This window comes from Elaeis guineensis, chromosome 11 (assembly GCF_000442705.2).
Source record: "Elaeis guineensis isolate ETL-2024a chromosome 11, EG11, whole genome shotgun sequence".
In the NCBI taxonomy this organism is placed as follows: Eukaryota; Viridiplantae; Streptophyta; class Magnoliopsida; order Arecales; family Arecaceae; genus Elaeis; species Elaeis guineensis.
The window spans coordinates 107,751,317-107,771,415 of record NC_026003.2 but is presented as its reverse complement, the minus strand read 5'-3'; the positions used below and the strand labels follow the sequence as shown (position 1 = coordinate 107,771,415).

At 36.4% G+C, this 20,099-nt stretch overlaps 1 protein-coding gene and 1 pseudogene across 1 annotated transcript; both read right to left on the bottom strand.

The window, feature by feature from the left end:
* Positions 1–9,420: 9,420 nt before the first annotated feature.
* LOC140852336 (pectinesterase inhibitor 9-like) lies at positions 9,421–10,286 on the bottom strand. Its single transcript, XM_073245237.1, has one exon. The coding sequence runs from the start codon at positions 10,231–10,233 to the stop codon at positions 9,622–9,624; it is 612 nt and encodes a 203-aa protein (XP_073101338.1). The 5' UTR covers positions 10,234–10,286; the 3' UTR covers positions 9,421–9,621.
* Positions 10,287–16,155: 5,869 nt separating this feature from the next.
* Positions 16,156–20,053, bottom strand: LOC140852571 (protein GRAVITROPIC IN THE LIGHT 1-like; annotated as a pseudogene).
* Between the last annotated feature and the right edge of the window lie 46 nt (positions 20,054–20,099).

The following is a 20,099-nucleotide window of genomic DNA, read 5'->3' as shown; positions in this document are numbered from 1 at the left end:
CCAATTACAGCTTGTGTTCAAATGACATTTTATCGTCTTGTGAAATACTTCAATACGAGGCATGCCCAAGCTTTGAGATATGTAGAGAAGAATCCAAATAATCTTTTTACTCCTCATATTGCAATTAAGATTGCTGAAGATCAAGTTAAAGCTAACCAGCACCGAGTAACAGCATTCAATCTTCAAAGAGGTATATATGAAGTACTTACGAGGAGAGCAAGCGCAGGGTTACGAAGTGAAAAAAAATTTCATACTGTTACTTTAGCTGAAAAAAAATATTCTTGTAGAAAGTGGAGCATGTACAAATATCCATGTTCACATATTTTAGCTGTGTCAAGAAATTACTGTACATTTTAGTGATTTTGTGGATGATGCATATACAATTACAGCATATATGAATGTTTGGAGTGGTGACTTTAATCCATTACCACATGAAGATTATTGGATGCATACACGTATATTCAAATGTATTCCTGATCATCATCATTTGAGACCCAAGCAGAAAGGTAGATCAAAGTCAACAAGACTACGAAATGAGATGGATGATAGGCAAATAAGAAGTAAGAACCACTGTGGCATTTATAGGGAACAGGGTCATGACCGCCGTTGCTATCCTAGGATACTTCAACATACTTCAACTTCAAGCAGTGGAAGAAATTAAAGGCTCCAAAGATTTATTTTCGTCATTATTTTATGTATTTCTGTGAGATTGTATTTGAATATACGTGTTTAATATCCTGAGATGAACTGAATTTTGTATTTAAGTTGTATTGTGTGACAATATTATGTTTAAAATATATTTTTCTTAAAATATATTGTGTCTTATTTTTTAATACACCTGTGATAATATCGTTATTTTAGATTCATTAACGTATTATGGCTTACGATCCGCGGTATCTCGATCTTCGAGATAACAGTATTCTTACATTGCAGGAGCACCATCGATCACAGACTATTTTAGATGGCGGCGTAAGCATTCCATCCTATTTACTATTTAAATTTTTTTTTGAAAAGTCATATACATTATCTAATTATTATATTTTATTGCAGGAGTCCAAACACCTTCGTCTACGATAATCCGATGCTAACTTCTGGAGGATAGAGGACATCCCATATAGAGTGCTAGATTATTTACGATATCTTGAATTTTATGGAGTATATCGGATTGGTCGTATACAGATGGACGTTGGTCTTATTACTGCTTTGCTTGAGAGATGGCGTCCAGAGACACACACATTTCATCTTCCATTTGATAAGGCGACCATCACTTTACAGGATGTCAGCATCCTTACTGGACTACCAGTTGATGGCGATCCAGTTACCGGAGTTGATCCCACGCTTACCATTCCAGAGTAGCAGGCTTTGTGCTTGCGATTGCTAGGGTTTGAGTCCGACACATACTTTTTCGATCATTCACGACTCAGGATTGAGTGTTTGGATGATTGTTATCGATATTTTCATATTACGGATGATGCACCAGAGGAGATGGTGCAGCAGTATGTTAGGGGTCAGGTGCTGCGGTTGTTAGGTGGTGTCCTGTTACCCAATACTTCATCGAATAAGATGAAGTTGATGTTTTTGCCATTATTAGAGGATTTAGACTTCGCTCGTAGACTCAGTTGGGGCAGTGCAGTACTAGCTTGCCTATACAGAGCTATGTGTCGGGGTTCTTATGCTGATCAGAGTAAGATTGGTGGTTATCTTGTATTATTACAGGTATATAAATTAAAAATTTTTATTTTTAATATTCAATTATATTTCACATTGGGTATATCATATATGATTTTTTTGAAATTTGCAGATTTGGGTATGGGAGCGTATGCCGACTATCAGTCTATTACGATAACAGTTGCTCAAGATGCCATCAAAGCAGCAGAATCCTGATATTCCATTCAGACTAGACGGACCATTGGGATATAGGTATAAATTTTTTTTTTTTTTTTGAAACTTACTGTTTTAAATTTGATAAAATTTATTTAACATGAGTAGATTATGAAACAGATGGAACGTTGCATTCAACGTTCATCACGTATCGACGAGAGTGGCACGGGTTTATAGGTGCCAGTTGGATACATTAGTTGATACATATAAACGGATAAATTTTAAATTTTTTACAAATATTATTTTACAATATTCATAATCTATTAAAATTTTAGCTTATTAATTTTTTTTATTTTAACTCTATCAGTTTTTGTGGGAGCCATATACAGATGAGATATTGGCTATAATGCTGCAGATGTGTACAGTTGGACACGACATATGGACTGCTAGGGTGCCACTTATTTATTTTGATGTGGTAGAGTGGCATCTTTTCGATCGTGTCCTACAGCAGTTTGGTCAGATTCAGGGTATCCCAGAGCAGTTTGATACCAGCCAGGGACTTCATCGTATTGATCGATGAGGGAGAGCTCGTATTGACTAGCGTATTAGACATGCAGAGTACATCGATATTTGGGATGCACGTCGAGATCACATTGTTCATGGTGATCCTATTTTGAGAGGCTGTTCATATATCGATGACTACATGGCTTGGTTTTTTAGCATTACGGTGCGAGTCATTGAACAGCCTCGGTATGCAGTTCTCGGATACGAGGACGAGAGTTCTACTGTGCATTTTTTAGTAAGATTACAAAAATTACTTTATGTTATCTGTGTTATATTTTTGTTTTATATTTTACAGTATACTGACTGTTTTATTTTTATTTTGTAGACTGATTCTATATCGGATCTTGTGTTGGACGCTCGTCGTGCTTTATCTACGACTGATGAGGACGAACGGATTCGGATACTGCGGGAGATAGAGAGAACAAGTTCCGAAATATTGATGGCGATTGGTGTTGATCCATATCCCTGTGCGCCTTGGTATGGAGCAGCCCTGGCACCAGATATGAGATATACGCCGTCACCATATATTTCACATATGCCATCACCGCATATTCCGCAGATGTCATCATTAGATGCTGCACAGATGCCACCGCCTTTTGATCCATATATGGCAGTGCCTTCTTCTTCCTACATCCCCCAGATGACATCACCGGATATCAGTTGGCCACATGAGTATGATACTTTCTTTTCAGATCCATCCGTGTATCCAGATTAGAGGGTTGAGCAGGTCGCTCAGTCCGTAGATGATCCGACAGCATCAGTTATTCCTGAGCAGTATAATCAGCAGATCTCCTCCACTGATATAGGGGAAGAGCCATCACAATAGGAGCAGGAGCAGCCGGCGAGGACTTTCCTGAGAAGATCCAAGCGACCACGGGCACCGCGACGTCCTTATGGGACTTAGTCTTTGTTAGATTTGTACTTAGTATCTTTTAAATTTTTATTATACTATTCTTTTGTACGTTTGACATTTTTATTGTATTTAATAATATTAAATATTAATTTTATTTTATATTATTTAATTTTAAATGATCGGATATTATGCTTTGTGCATATAGATACACATACTCGAATGTGTCTCAGAACATTAGGAGAGAAAAAGTTATGCTAAAAGAACTATAGAAATTATAACGTAAATAATAATAATATATCGAATAATTTAATTATGAGATAAATCGGATCGTACTGGTACATCTCGATCTGATATAGGTACGTACGGTGTGGTATGAAAAAAAAATTAATTAATTTTAAATAGAAAAAATAATTTGAAATGATGTTTCTTATTTAAATTATATTTTTTATTTTAATTAAAATTAAAAATTTTATTTCTTTCAAATTTAAAATTATAATTATAATTTTCTTCTATTTTTTTAAATTTATGGCTTCTTTATGGTACTTTTTATTTTTTTAATTTATTATTTTTTTTGATATTTTTTAAAAAAATTAATTTTAAATGAAGAAAGTAATTTTAAATGATATTTTTTATTTGAATTAAAATTAAATTTTTTTTAATTCAAAATTATACCTTATATTTTTTTACCATTTCTTTCTTATCTTTTCTTTTTTTATGGTATATTTTATTTCTTTAATTTTTTAAGATTTTCTTTGAAATATTTTTTTTTAAGAAAAAATTTTAAAAAGAGAAAATAATTTGAAATTATTTTTTTATTTGAATTAAAATTAAAATTTTTATTTTTTAAATTTTAAATTTATAATTTATATTTTTTTCTCATTTTTTCCCTTTTTTATCTTTTTGGCACTTTTTTAGGTATTTTCTTCCTTTATTTAAAATATTTTTAAAAAATTAAATTTAAATTAATTTAGTTATTTAAAATGATGTTTTTTATTTGAATTATAATTAAAATTTTTATTTCTTAAAATTTAAAAATATAAATTTTATTTTTGAATTAGAATTACAATTCCTATTTTTTTTCAATTCTATTCTTTTCTCCTTTTTTTTATGATATTTTTTATTTTTTTACATCAATTTTTTTCTTTTCTTCAGATATTTTTTTCAAAAAATAATTTGAAAGGGACAAAATAATTTGAAATGATATTTTTTATTTGAATTAAAGTTAAAATTTTTATTTTTTTTTTAATTTTTAATTTTCAATTTTCAATTAAAATTTTTATTTTTTTAAATTCAAAATTATAATTTTTATTTTTTTCACATTTCTTTCTCATTTTTTCTTTTTCTCTGATATTTTTAATTTTTTAAATTTTTAAGATTTTTGTTTAGATATTTTTTAAAAAAATTAATTTGAAAAGAAAAAATAATTTAAAATTATCTTTTTTATTTGAGTTAAAAATTTAAATTTTTATATTTAAAATTTCATTCAAAATTAAAATTTTTATTTATTTATAAAGTTAAAATTATAAATTTTATTTTTTTCTCATTCTTTTTTATTTTTTTTCTTTTTTTTCAGAGAAAAAATTAGAAAACGTCATTTTGAATGGCGTTTTTAAAAACGCCATTCAAAATAGTATTTTCTATTTTTTTTTTTTGGATGATGTCTACGTGGAAATTGTGGGTGACGTGGCATCGATAAAATGTCATTCAAAATGATATTTTATTATTTTTATGTTAAATTTATAAATAAATTAGAATTTAAATTAGTTAAATAAATATTTTTTTTTTGTATTTACTTAGAAAAAGGACTTGAAAGCCTACCTTGGAGAAGCCTATACTTCAGAGATATATGGGCGTGGAATCTTTGACTCTTCCATTGATGTGTCATTTACCTTATCTTGACAACTGGTATTTTTTTAGACTCTGTTCACAAAAGAGTGAATAGTAAGTTCACCTAAACGGGGCAATACAACAGACACATAAGAAAAGTCGTTTTAAATCGTCCTCAAGAAAAGTCATTTAGTTGAATTTTCTCTGGGGATTCCTACTAATCTCCTACGGCCTCCACGGGTCATATTGCATCACCATCCTTCCCCTCCTGTAGAAAACATTTTTCTCTTTTTTTTTTCCTCTTTTTATTATTTGGCGATAAAATTCCATAAATGACTCCATCATTTCTCTTTTATTACGAATGCATAGTTAGCAAAGATGACAAATATAGGTCCATTTCCAACCAAAGTTAAGGTGGCAACCCTTAACCATTCAACTCGTTGTAGATGGGTTACATTACCTATTTAATAAAATGATGCGATGCAGATGAGGATTTTTGATCCATTTGATCTAGGTGGGCAGTTTATAAAAGTCAATCGGGCCGTCCAATATTGGGCCTTCATATTAGTCACATCACACCAATCATTCAAGTGGGCGGACTGCTCTATATTGTAATTGGGTTCTATTTGTGCGATGACTGTTCTTGGATCGAGAATACTGTTCTCTATATTGTAATTGGGTTCTATTTGTGTTCATTCAGGAGGGTTTTTGATGTTTCCTCCTCCTCCCTTGTTTTTGTTCTCGCTCCAATTCCAAATGTGTGATGGGCTTGCCCACCATATTGCCAGAAACAAAAACACCTCCAAACGTCTAGACATCAGAATGTTACCAATCGAATGGTGATCCAACTTGGACTGAAATGCAAATAATCTCTGACACCAATTGCTGGAAATTTTTATGATCATGCACATGGTTGAATTTTATTAGCTCTCAAACTCTATGCTTCATGGAATTAAAATGGGTAAGCAAAATTCTCTGTGTACCGTGGGCGGTGTAGAATATCCAACATGGAGTGCATCGCTTTGTCTGATTAGTCTACGTAGTCACCACTTTCCAATACGTATTTAATACCTGCAAATTAATTTTTTTCGTTTAAAAATTTTGTATGATGAAAATGTTCCTATCCCTTGAAAAAATTATGACATTCTATGTCGATATTCTAACATCCTGCATCCATAATATGCCCAAGATGTCATAATTTTTTTCTAAAGAACAGGAGTATTTTCATCATTCAAAATTTTTAAACAAAAAAGTTGATTTACAAGCATTTAATACACGTTGGAAAGTGATTGAACAAAAATATCACTCTCATATTATGACATCCTAAGCTATATTATGCCACATGATGTCATATTTTTTTCTAAAAGATCAAGTTATTTTCTTCATATAACATTTTTAAACGAAAAAGCCGATCTGTAACAATTAAATGCGTGTTGAAAAGCAGTAACTACATAGATTAATCGGATAAGATAGTGCACTCCACGTCGGATTTTCTGCACCGTCCATGGTGCACAAAGAATTTTTCAAATGGGTAGCAAAATAGGTTTTGGGTTTGGAAGTTTCGGGGTTCGGTTATTTTAGATCTGCTAGTGAAATGATCCAACCCACAAATACAATTTCGGCCTGCTGGCCGGCCCATTTGCCTTCCCATATGACAGTTAATCATAACCATACATGCCACTGAGTTCCATCCTACTAAAGATATAGAGGACCAACAGGCGGAATTCCCATTACATTCTTTGAAATCAAGTTCTCTCTTCCCCTTCCCCACTCCGAGAAGAAGGGTTGAATCGAGGTCCAACTCAAATTTATTGGAAAGAAAGCAAACCAATAATTAACCAATGCTAATTAAGAAGTATTATCGAAGGACGCTTGTCAGAACAAAATCTAGTTCGATCCTCAGCAAGATATTTTTTTCATCATTTTTTCTATGAAATGAGTGGTTACTTTAGGTTTGGATTTTACAGACATAATTTGGAAACGGGAATGGATATTATGAGGCCAGACTTAGGTCTAATCCATTGGCGCTGTAAGCTTTTTTAGCAATTCAAAACAGCCCAATTTCTAACAAAATAAACCCGGGATTAGATATTGCATTCTAATTATCATAAAAATGAAGATATGACTTGGTTATCGCCTCAAAGATGATTAGGTTTTTAGATTTCTATATTTAGATTTGCCTGTATAAAATTCTTAGTCAAATATGTCCGGATCTACTCTTCTGAGTAACCGACAATAGGAGAATTATCAATCCTTTGGGGGCAAAAAAAAAGGGTGATGAGAGAAAAGAATTACTTAGCTCAAATACTAGGGAAAATTCAACCAAAAGTTTTTGAATTAGGGCCTTCTCCAACTGCTAGAATGGTGTGACAACGGAGCCCAGTTCGCCGGCTTGCATATTAACTGATTTTGTCATCAAAATTTTGTTCAACTTGGACTTCATATTTCTATTGCGATTTGCAGGTTTGAGGTTCAACTCAGTTTGGATTGGCTGATCATCATTCTCAATTGCCACAATTATATATAGCAGATTACCATCCACCAGGATTGAAGCGTTGTTGCCGGTTTCTCTTTTGGAGACCTAGCTATTCATCAATTTAGGATGCATTTGGTTGGCGATCAAAATTAAAAATGAAATGATCATATTCCTCGATACCTTTGGCGCATGATTGGAGCCATAATCAAAATAAAAATGATTTTAAATAAGTTTTTTAAAAATTAATTAAATAAAAAGATATTTTGAAAAAAAAATTAAGTAAACTTGGCGAAAAGAAATTTGAATATTGAAAAAAGAGCTGGAATTAAATTTTAAAGGATTAGGACATTCCAAATAGAGGGCTCGACTCTCCCAAACCAAAAATGCGAACTTGTCTAGTAACATCTAGGGACGGACTTGATATATTTTATCTTTTTCTATTTGTCTTAATCTCTGTTTTTCTTGCTCTCTTCCTGTCCATCATTGTCGTGACCTAAATGTTTCGATTGATATCAAAGCTTTTGCTGTTTAACTAAACGCGGCAGGACGACTGACCAACCAACCACAATGGCACCCATGATATTGTATGCAACATGGAAGGAAGGAAGAACTCTAAACATTGGCATGATTACAACGTCCTCCATGGGGCAGCAGGGCCAAATTCTAAAACCGGGAGTGGGGAAAGACCAGAGTTGGGTGAGACGTGGCCCAGCAAAGAGCCCTCTAGTTTGAAAACAATCATTTTTTCTACTCAAGTGTAAACAAAGCCGTGAATCGCGGCGACCTTGTCGACCACTGCACCCCTCAAGCTCGCAAAGAATCATGCCAAGTGTGAAGTGGAAGCAAAGGTGAGAGACTAATATTAAGTGGTTTGGAAAAAAGTTGCAGCACCAAGAAAGGTAGGAGACTCCGATCCTTCCTTCCATATCACTACCATAACTTTTCAAGTTGATCATAGTGTTGCTTCTCAACATCTTCGTGCTCAACTTCCTATAGCCCATACCCAACTCCGTGCAAAGAAGCAAGAAGAGAGGGTCAAGAAGAAAGTATCAATCTCTCATGCAAGGTGTAAGGCCATGATGTCGATTAAATACCGGCTGTTTGCTCAACAAGTTGATTTTGACAGTATGTACTGCAGCCAGAAAAGAAACCACAAAACAAAGTTGAATGATACATATCATCATGCATTCAGACATACCTGTTATGCATGGATGGTAACATCGAAATATATGGAATTAAATTCGTCCACGGGATGTATAATTGTGCTACCTCTGTGAACAAGTTAGATCGGGATTGGCTTAATTTTACTAGATGAAAAGGAAAAATCAAACTTTCATAGACTAGAAGATACCCGAGCCAATTTTATCCAACTTATAATGCTGGAGAAATAGGTTGGATCTAAACATGTCTGTTGAGACAAAACCCAAAAAATTACCAGTCCACTGGACAAATACCATGTGTGTGTGTGTATGTTACTATTAGATCTAGTTGGCACGTAAATTGCATTAATTGATGGGTTCTTATAAGACATCATGATCAACCTATATAGAACTTAATAGGTAGTAGACGTTAAAAGTTTAACATCCATTTAAAGTACAATACAGTCTGCTCCCTCGTCCAATCTATTACCTACCATTGTTCCCCAATTCCAGCCTCACCCAATGCCTCAAATCCTAAGTAAAGAAACCAAACAGCAGACACGATCCACCAAGCTTTTCCACATAGACTCCATGCATGCATGTAGAAGGATTAATCCAGCTCTCGCCTCAAATTGCGTACTTCACAGCATGGTCTTGCACCAATCATTCACTTAACCCATTACTCTACCAAACCAGAAGTACATCATCAGATCAAAACTTTAATTCATAAGCTAAAACTGTACAACCTTACATTTCTTTTCATTTTTTCTTTTTTTAATGATTAAACAACCTTACATTGCTTTCTCTCTTCTTTTTCACATCTCAGCACACACAAAGCTTTCATTCTTACATACATGGAAACCAAGGGCTGCAACAACGAGTGGCAAATACAAACTATAGAGTACAGACCTCAAGAAGAGAGTGAGATAGTGCGAACCGGTTCAGTTTCTCGGATCGAGGCGGTTCACCAGCGCGAGGGCGTTGCTCGTGAGCTGGGAGACCTCGACCACCTTGTTCCGGATGGCCGTCCGGACCCGACCGCTCCCGTTCTGGGCGAGGCTATCGAGGCAGGTGTTCACGTCGGTGAGGGCGGCGCTGACCCAGGTCTGGACGTTGTCGAGGTGCCACGTGAACCGGCTGCTCTGGGCCCGGCCCATGCGGTTCATCTCCCGGACCGACTGGCGGAGGCGGTCCACGCTGTCCTGCATGGTCTCGACGCAGTCCTGGACCGCGCCGGCCTCCCTGGACCGCGCGGGCTTGGTGCCTGGGGTGAGGCCGGAGACGAAGGTGGAGGCGGACCGGGCCCGGTCGGCGGTGACGGCGAGGGCGGCCAGGGCGAGCTGGCGGGGGCTCCGGTGGACCGTAGGGGCGTACGACTTGAGGCACTCGACGCAGATGGCCGGGTACCGCGTGGCGCCGCACGAGGCGTGGATGAAGTCGTCCGGGGCGGAGGAGGTGGAGTCGGCGGAGGTGAGCGCACCGGCGGAGAAGCAGAGCACCAGGAAGAAGAAGAGAAGAAGTGATGAGAGGGATTTGCTGGTTATTGCTGCCATTATTGCTACTGCTTCTCTCGATCTCTTCTTTCCTTTCTTTTTTTTCTCCTTTCTCCTCTATTTGGGTTTGGGGGAGGAGGTGACGGAGCGTGGGATTTATAGAGGCCAAGGGTGTCAGTCACGTGACTCGGCCTTTATTAATTCATTAATTGTATGGAGCGTATAACGCTTTTCCTCTGGATGGTGGATGATTAATTAGTTGCGCATGAGAACGATGACTTCATTTAGTAATTTAAAGTGGATAAACAATGGATGCTACGTGCTGATGTACAGCTCTGATGCTTGGTTATCCATAGATTTGTGAATCAAATGGTCATCTTGGTCAACTGATTGCTTCAAAGCTAGGTCGTGGTCTACGTTAACTGTCACGTGATTGGTCGGGTTTGCCTATCAAGTTGACAAATGGTTTCTCTTGCACGAATTATCTAGACTTTTGGACCATTAAGCTTGCATTACTCTAACATGATTGGTCAAATTGACGAACAATTTGATCAACATTTTTGACCCTTAGACCTGCATTTAGATGGTTAAATTAATCGTCAAAGAAGCCTATGGTTAAGCTTGTTGTAAGAGATCTTATTCGATAAAGTGGTTTGTTTGGGTGTCGAAAAAGAAGAGTAAAGAATATATAGAAGCACAAGTTTAGTTTTACCTAGCATTTTGCGACTTGATGGTGAGATAAATGGTACAGTGTTTCTGGATTTTAAGTTGCTTTCAACCGCATGATGCCACTTATCAGCTATGCAAATAAAATGTATTGAAACGCAGATTCACATGCTTTGCTCAAAAGAGGGGAAAATATTGTACTGAAAGCAGGCAGCAGAAATTTTTTTTTTCTTTTTTATGTTTTTAATGTATAACAGGGAGGCACTTAACCGAGATAAGTTAATGAACGGAGAAATTATTGCCTGGACCATGTCCAGATAGACCAGCCAAATCCCATGGTGGATAATACGCCACATTAACCCTTGTATTTCTTAAATTTCCGATTGTGTGTTATCCACCGTGCATGTGCTCCGAGATTTGCACTGATCCACTTGGGTGTGGTCCAGGCAATAATTTCTCCAATGAATGCTTCAATGTGCATACCTCTTAACAGGATGAGATGCAGATAACTCAATTTTGTGAACAGATTTATGCAAAGATGAATAAGGTCATGATGCATCATGTTTTCATGTAGCTAGTTAACATCCAATAGAACAAGACCAAAAGACCGGATCTTTGTTGCAGAAGTCTTATAATTAAATCTTATGGAAACCATGTGCAATTTTGTTTCGAAATGAAAGCTGATAGAGATGGAACACATGATGATCACAGTGGTCCGCTAAATGGACCCACTATCCCTATCTCCAAGTCTGAAAGAAGTTAATGTTAAGCTTGGTGGTCAAAGCATCCGATGCTGTTGGGAAAATGGGGAGCGGATACTCTTTGCGACCCAACTCGTAGGAATTGCAAAAAAGCAATAAATTGGAAAATGGAGATGGTGCTTGAAATTAGATACGACTTGTTGGCTTTAATATAAAAAATAAAATACACATTTGTATAGATTTTGCAGCTGCTACCAACAGGATTCTGATTGTATCTTTTGCGTGGAAGGATGATTGATCTTTGAAGATGATGCCAATTGTTCTATTGCATCCTATTCAAATTTTAAGGTATTATAATCTTTTTTTTCTATCTACTTGCATAAATTTTGAAGTAGTAATTGTATGATCTCATGGTTGATACGGCGAAAGAGATGAATCATTATTTTACACGAAACATACAACCTGAACCCCTATCGGCGCCCTGGCAAGCGAATCCTTGAGAATTGATTCACCAGCAGAATATTTTTGAGCTCGCATCAACATGCAAACTTTTGGATTATTGTTATTAGATTATATGTTAAAATAACGGCGTTTTATTAAAGAAGCAAAGGTGGAGATTTGGAGACAGGCTTTTACTTTACGCTGGGCGGGATCACGTGGATGTCGGTATTCTTTTTGCCGGAATTCTCAACCTCAGAGTCCCGCCCTTGACGGGGTAAGGACGAATAGTCGGTGATTCGATTAGCTTTAGGGGGATGGTTCCACCTTTTGCTGAGTTTGCGGGGCTGAGGATCTATCTAATCCCTTGAGGAGATAAAATTTTTATAATCGAAATGGTTATAAAAGAAATTATAATCGGATCATCATCGTCGGCCAAGTTTCTGAAGCATGTCGCATGCTCAACCTTATCTAATCCTTTGAGGAGATAAAACTTATATGGTCGAAACAACCATGGAAGAAATTATGGTCGGACCGTCATCGCATGTCTCCAAAGCACGCCGCACGCACTTACGCGCACGCATTAAAATACTAAGAAAATAGAAATGGATAAACTTTAGGGAATTATGTGATGTTTATCAAAACTGTTCAAATACCTTAGGGTTTATCCATTCTTATTTTCTTAGTATTTTAACCCTAACACTCTAGGTTTATCCATTCCTATTTTCTTAGTATTTTAACGCGTATGTGTAAGCACGCGTAACGTGTTTCAGAGACATGGCAGGCGATGACGGTCTTACTATAATTTCTTTAATGATTAGTCCGATCATAGAAATTTTATCCTCTTGAGGGAATCACTGTTAAACCAGGTCCATCACGTTATTTTTTGGACCAATTCAACCAATGATCGACACATCGTCTTGGGAGAAAAATCGTTGAGAAATGAAGTGAGTCCATTGCCGTTCCTATTTTCCAACCCCAGGTTCATCCCATCTCACCTTTTTTTTCCTCTGGGAAAAGTGAGTGACAGAGAGAGATGCCATTCCCAATCACAAGTTCATCCCACCCTACTTCTAAGCTTCTTTAAAGCCAAACAATGAAAGTCCAGGCCTTCTTTAGAAACTGAACAATTAGCTAATTTAGAAGATTTCCCATGAGCAATCCGGCATAACAGGAAAAGAAATCTTGCTTTGTGTGAATTATTTTTATCTTTTGATATCTTTCCTTCTACAAGATATCAATTACAAATCATTTATATGGATGGATTTTATCATTCAAATTTTTACTGATTGATGATAAAATCTTTTCATATATGGCAGGATTCTTTCATAAATAGAATCTAGTGACGAATTATGAATTATAAGATCTCTATAAATATAATTCAACCATATTCCTCTCATCTAAAAGTAGGAAAATTAAGGAGCAAAATTATACGACAAAACTTAGGGACTAAAATATTGCTATCAAAGATTTAGATGGTCCACGCTTGTTAAATTCACATTTCTCAATGAAGTCCTATAAAATATTGCAGCAATAATGCAATACGATTAGGCTGAGTAATACCCCACGGGAGGAAAATAAAGCAGCAAACCATATGACAAACTAGCCTAGGATCTAGTGCTCCCTTATCAAAGGTTTTGATGGGTCCAAACTTATTGAATCTATAACTATTCTCATTTAAACTATAGCAACCATGCAACGTGATTAGGTTGAGTAGTATCCAATACTTGTGGAGGACTTGAACGGGTTCCGACTTGCTATAGAAAATTGTAGCAAAAACGCATTATGCCACGGAAGCAAAAGAAGCAGAAAAGCTTTATGACGTACCCACCGACTAATACTTCTCTATCAAGGATTAGGAGAGATTCAGACTATTTGAATCCATAATTATGCCAAAAATTCTTGCAAAGAAATGAAAGATTATTGTGAGGGGAATGTTGTCGAGGATGCCGAAATTTTAAATCTCTACCACCTGCTTGGCATTGATAGACGGCTCAGAAAAATTAAAAGCTTCCCAAGCATATTCCTTACTTTAATTTCTATGCTTTTTCCAATTAAAAGCTATAATTTCAACATTGTTTATCGGATAGAACATCTTTGTGTCCCTGTCAAGAATACTGCATGGTTGAAAAAGTTCTATTCTCACGAATTTATGCCATAATGACTGAGGGGCAGAATTCTCACACCTTCTGCAATTAGATCTATATGACCAACTTCCCTTAGGGTCGTAAAGTGACTGGATTTGAAGACCCCACTCAGAATGTTAGTCATTATTGACACTAAGATGCCTCCAACTTTTTCACCCATCAAATTTATCCTATCGTACAAAATTTATCAAAGTCTGCAGACCATCTAATATAATTTTATTTTGAGTCACAAAGTGCAGAACTTCTTAGCTTTCACTTTCTATTCCCTAATCCCGGCAGCTTTGTGAGCTTAGTGGGGTGATTAATCCAAGACAACTAATGACAGTTTCAAACTCGGTCATTAGTTTGGAAACAGGTTTGAACCAATGCCTTAAATGGAAACAGGTTTGAACCAATGCCTTAAACTTCCTCTCCATAGCCGTTATATGGGTGCTCCACAACGGCACCCTCAACTTGTTTTATTAGAATCAGTCGTACAGAAGGCATTTATGACATAATACAATATAATTGCCGACCATTGTTTGTCAAGTTAATAAAAAAGTAAAATACAGCTAAACATCGTCCAACAATTCTTGGTATGTATAATCCCTCCATCCCATGAGTCATTAGAACTTACATTTTCTCTATTTTATGTTTAGATGTGTCCGCCAGGATTGCCGTGCACCTTCTTCCGTGGTGCTTAAACTACTTTAAACATTTAACTTAAGCTAGCAGTAATCTATTCACAGATTCTCACGGAAAGAAACCGGGAAGATATTCCCACTAAGGTCTGGGATTACTTGATTTATCTTTTTGAGATTATAAATCATTATGAGATTCTACATGACCTCATAAAGATAAGAATCATGATGACCTTCAAATGCTTGACATACACTGAACCACACAAAATAGATTCCTAATGAAAACTTTCTTAAACTTTCATATCATGGTTACGTAACAAGCATATAAGCACATGGCTTTCGATTACTTTTGCTTTTGGAGATCTTAATTTGATCTAGCTCCTTTCTTTCTCTGTTTTCAATTACTTTTGCTTTTGGAGCTCTTTAATTTCATCTAGCTCCTTCCTCTCTTTTTTCTTCTGTTACAACTCATATAGAAATAATTGACCATAGTCTCTAGAAACGCCTTTTGAAATATATGTAGGTATAGGCCCTGCGGTCGTTGCACATTAAACTGCCATAAATCCAAAATTTAGGTATGCACATCGGTCTAACCGATTAAGAGGAGTAAGAACCACCATTCGAGTCCAAAAAATTCTCTAAAAAGGGACTCTGGCAACAATAATAAACTCGAGAGATGCAATAATATCAAAGAACCAGAAGCATTTCACGTGTGTATGTAGCAATAAGGAATAAACTTGGAGGTAACTAGCATGGCTCATAACAACCCACGGCATGAGAATCATTGAAGCAACCATGCATATAGTTAATATGGATCACAATCCTATCAACATTATCGTATGCTACCCAATTGGATACCACTTCAATATTTCATTATGAAACTACCTGCTCCATGGAGCAATGAGAGAAGTCCATCATAACAAATTCTAGCTGCCATCTGATTTCAGCTGCAGCTGTAGACCCTGACATGGGGTGGAGAAGTTTTCCAAACCTGATGCACAAGCCTCCCCATAACTCATCCATCACGCTTACATGGCCAAGGTATAGAACTGCAACTATTCATGTTCTTGAAGCAATGCGAACAATCATGAGGGCAATCATGGTTTTAGCACGCCTGCTACACCAAGCTGCCTGACGTAGAACATCAAATTAAAAAGTTCCCAAACCAAAGTCCCTCAAATAAAGCATGCAGTATATCCAGCCATGTACGTGCATCCACTATTATAAATGTGTTTTTGGAAACTTTAACTGGTTACACAACTCACTCCACAATATTCACATGGGCAGGGCGGGGACAAGTGTGAGGATCAACCACCACCAAGCAATGAAGCCTATTAAATCAAATGCTAGAATAATCATCAACCTGCATAGCTAATGAAAATCAAATGCCAAAAATAACCGAAGAGGAAGGAAAGAAAGTTGAATGTTTACAGCTTGCACAACATCCAGACCAATACCATAAACACGAACAAGTTTACATGGTAATCCTCATCCCAGCGTTCGGAAAGCAAGTATCAAATAAGTCCCACTGATTTACCTTACAATACGCATTTTAACAAACGGTGCTCCACTTATATCTACAATTACTATCTTGCACCAAGTACAAACACCAATTGTAAACTAACATACAGTAGTAAAAATTCCTTCAATATTTTCAATTTACTGTCACAGGCATGCTACAGGTCCCAGATCCACTTAATTTTCCCCTAAACCTTAAATTTACAGTTACAGACAAACATCGAAACAAACCATTGACTTTAGCAATCCAACAACCGAGATAGATGGTGCTTCCCACTTCAGCAAGAGACCCAAAATGCATCAATCTTCATTCAGCACACCTGACACCTGAAAGGTACACCTGGACTGTATGACACTTGCCCCAATCATAAAACCTGGCATCACCATAAGCCCAACTTTAGGTCTTTGATCTCCCTCACCAAAACAATGTTTTTCACCACACTTTCCATATGAACCTCTGAGAATTCACTCCCATTTCTCACCTGAAAAACCCTAACTTTGGGATCAAATGAATATGCCAATCTGTGTAACATCCATATTGACTTTGCTAACTTCAGAAATGCCTGGTAGAAAGGTGTCCTAGGGTGCCCACCACTCATCACATAGTTCCTCTGATCCAGATTACCAAAGAAAGATCCCTCCATCTTTGGGTGCACAACCATCAAGTACTTCATCCTGCAAAATCTTCCAAAAACTGAATCTGGGTTTTGGCTCAATATATCCAACGGATCCATGGCTCTTACAGCAAGAAATTGATGGAAGAAACCCTCATTAGAAATGGAAAGATTGCCTGCCTCAACGGAGAAACTCTCTTCGTCGAATCCAATGAACATTCTCTGACAAATATGAGACTCAAATGCATACTTTTGTGTGACCTGTTGCATAAACAACTGCTGGTTCAATAGCATTGGCTGCTGCATCCAGGTCCCACCCCGCTGCTTTCATCATGTTAATTAAAGGCTTTGAGAAATCATGGATAGATTTGTATGCTGTATCCACAGCAGAACAGAACAAGTTTGGGGTCAATTCAACAGAGAAGAAGTTATTTTCTTCTTCAGAATCATCACGTTCCTTGGAAAGCAAACCCCTCTGCTTGAGTTTCTTCTCAAGTTTGAACTTTCTCTGAGTTGACTCCTGAATTTGTTGCTGCAATTGAACAATCTCAGAGTCTCTAGTCTGAATCTGGGACTGAAATTTTTTTACCATGACCTCATAAGTTTTTAACAGGTTTTGCTGCTCTTGTATTTCCGCAACTAGACGTGAATCTTGTGGTGTTGCTGATGTGAGCTTGGGGTGGTTTTTATCCCTATAGGAATGCTTGAGTTCAGACAGCTTCATGAGCTCCTCTATAACAAGCTTATCAGCAGCTTGAATCTTGTCTGGGTCATAGGGAGTATGAGCTTCCTGAAGTTGAATATATGCTCCTTTCAGAGAGGAAATGTTATTAAAAATCTTCGATATGAAAGTCTCCATGGAGTCCTTATTCTGATTCACACTCTCATCCATTGGTTGAGGATAAACCTTCTGATTGTTGTTATCATGATTCTGCATTTCCTTGGGTCCTGCTCGTAGCATAACTTCCCTGTAGGAGCAGCTGTTCCAGGTAGTTTCTGCCAGATGACCAACCAGCTTTAAGCTACAATATTCCTTGTAAGTAATTTAATAATTTAGAGAAGGATCTTTGTCACAAATTTTAGCACAATCACAATCATATACATAGCAATTTTCAATTAACAGTTCAATTAATAAGACACCTGTAACAGAAATTGATGTAATCCTATGATCATATCAAATTATCAACTAATCTATGTGACAAAACTTGAGGATAACGATCACATGTCCTTGAAAACCTTTCCAACACCAAATAACCGTAGAAATAAATCTATGAAAACTTAACATTGCTTAAATCGTTTATCTTGTGCAAATGCCAGAATGAGGTACCGGACAGGTGGATAAAATCATGGATGAGATATAGAATAAAAGATTTCTACAATGGAGAATGGACAAAATAGATATTAAAAAACATAAGATAGAAAATTTGATTGATAAATTATCATGTGCTCACCAAAATTCATTTGGCCTGAGGATACAACAGGTTCACTGAGACTCTAAACTTTATTGTCCACTGAACACGGCCCAGGGAAAGGAATCCCTACTTCACCAAAATTCAAAATACAAAGGGGATAAATGAACTATTTTCACATTTATAAGGCCAATCATTATAATAGGTGAAGCATATACCAGTCCTCAAAAAATATCTTGATGGCATTATTCCAATGCCCAACCATAGCTCTTTAAGACGCTAGTTGGTGTGTAGGGTGGCATAACCTATGGCTTTCCCTAAACTTGGAAAGACTTCAAATGAAAAAGAAAGAATACAAGTTTTGAGATCAAAATTACATCCCTCTCTAAGGCGTGAAGTCTAAAACAGAATTGATGGAAATGCAATCCCAGAAACAACATATGCAGACTCCTAAGTCCACTAACACAGACAATGATCAGTTTGGTTTTTGAAATGCAAACATGAAGGGGACTTATTCTCCAGGGCAAATACTGATACATGATGCCACACCTTTGTCTGTAACAGAAGGATTAACTCAGGGTTGAATCCTACTACTCCAACAACTGGTCAAGAAATTTTGGCAAATGACAAGGGGACAGCAAATGGAAAATTGCAAAATCTTATTTCTCAAATAAAATTTTCAGTTAATTTTACAATACATATCCTTAATTCCCACACTACTGGATCCATTTCCAGCTATCATTAAATTTTTATGTATTTTATAAAGATCGATTTAAGAGTTTGTAAAGTTTTTTTTTTTTTAACAAAATACCAAGACTACAATTTAGTTGATATCAACTCGATCACTAAAGTTCAGCTTGCACTCAGTTCCCAAAAAATCCAAAAGATCAAGGGTGAGTCCTTTTCTCAAATTTATACCCAATTCCCCAGACTATTCACTTATTGTTTTAAATATGTAGTTGTTACTTGGTTTAGTTATCTTCAGAACAAATAGTTGTAAAAGACTATAGTTAATTTACAAGCTGTGTGGCTTTGAATGCACAAAAAATTAGCACAAATGTCCAATGTGTGACCGCCAATGATTCACCATTCCCTGTTCGCCAACAGACATGTACTTCAGATGTAATGAAAGCAATATATTAATGCCAATCATATTGATATACATCTTTGTCATGAATACAATATGCACTAACACATATCCCTATTCAGAATGAGGATAAGAGTCAACCTGCAGAAAGAAACAACGGTGACAAATATGCTTGCACAACCAGCTCCTCCCCACTATGACCAACCTGTGTCGTTGAATAATCACCCCACCCTAATTTTCAAGGAAAAAATGAGGCTGACAAAAATTTAATGGAAAACTATGCTATAGATTGCTTATAGTTCCAACTGACCAGGTAATGGGCGCACAGAATGCTTAATAAGGGGTTTCATACTATCATATAGCAATCCCAACCATTGTTGTCCCAGCATCTAAATTAGCCTGCTAAAACTTTGATCTCCACAGGCACTGAGTTCACATCTGGAAGTTCCATGCAAGAACGCTTTACTAACCATTCTCCTCTCCAAAACTCAATAGACACCCTTTCTAGAGCTTAGCATCTTTTTGCAGAAGTTTCTATTTTTGAGAAGCAGGTTGATGAGGTTTCTTGTGGTGGAAAACGAAGCACATTGGTGTATTAAATAAATCTTTGAAATCTACAACAAGAACAAATAAACATGACATTTATCATGGTGTCAAAGATCTATTTTTTCAACACTGAAGTTCCTTATCCTCTATTTCATCAAGTTCTATAGTTTGCATTAGCCC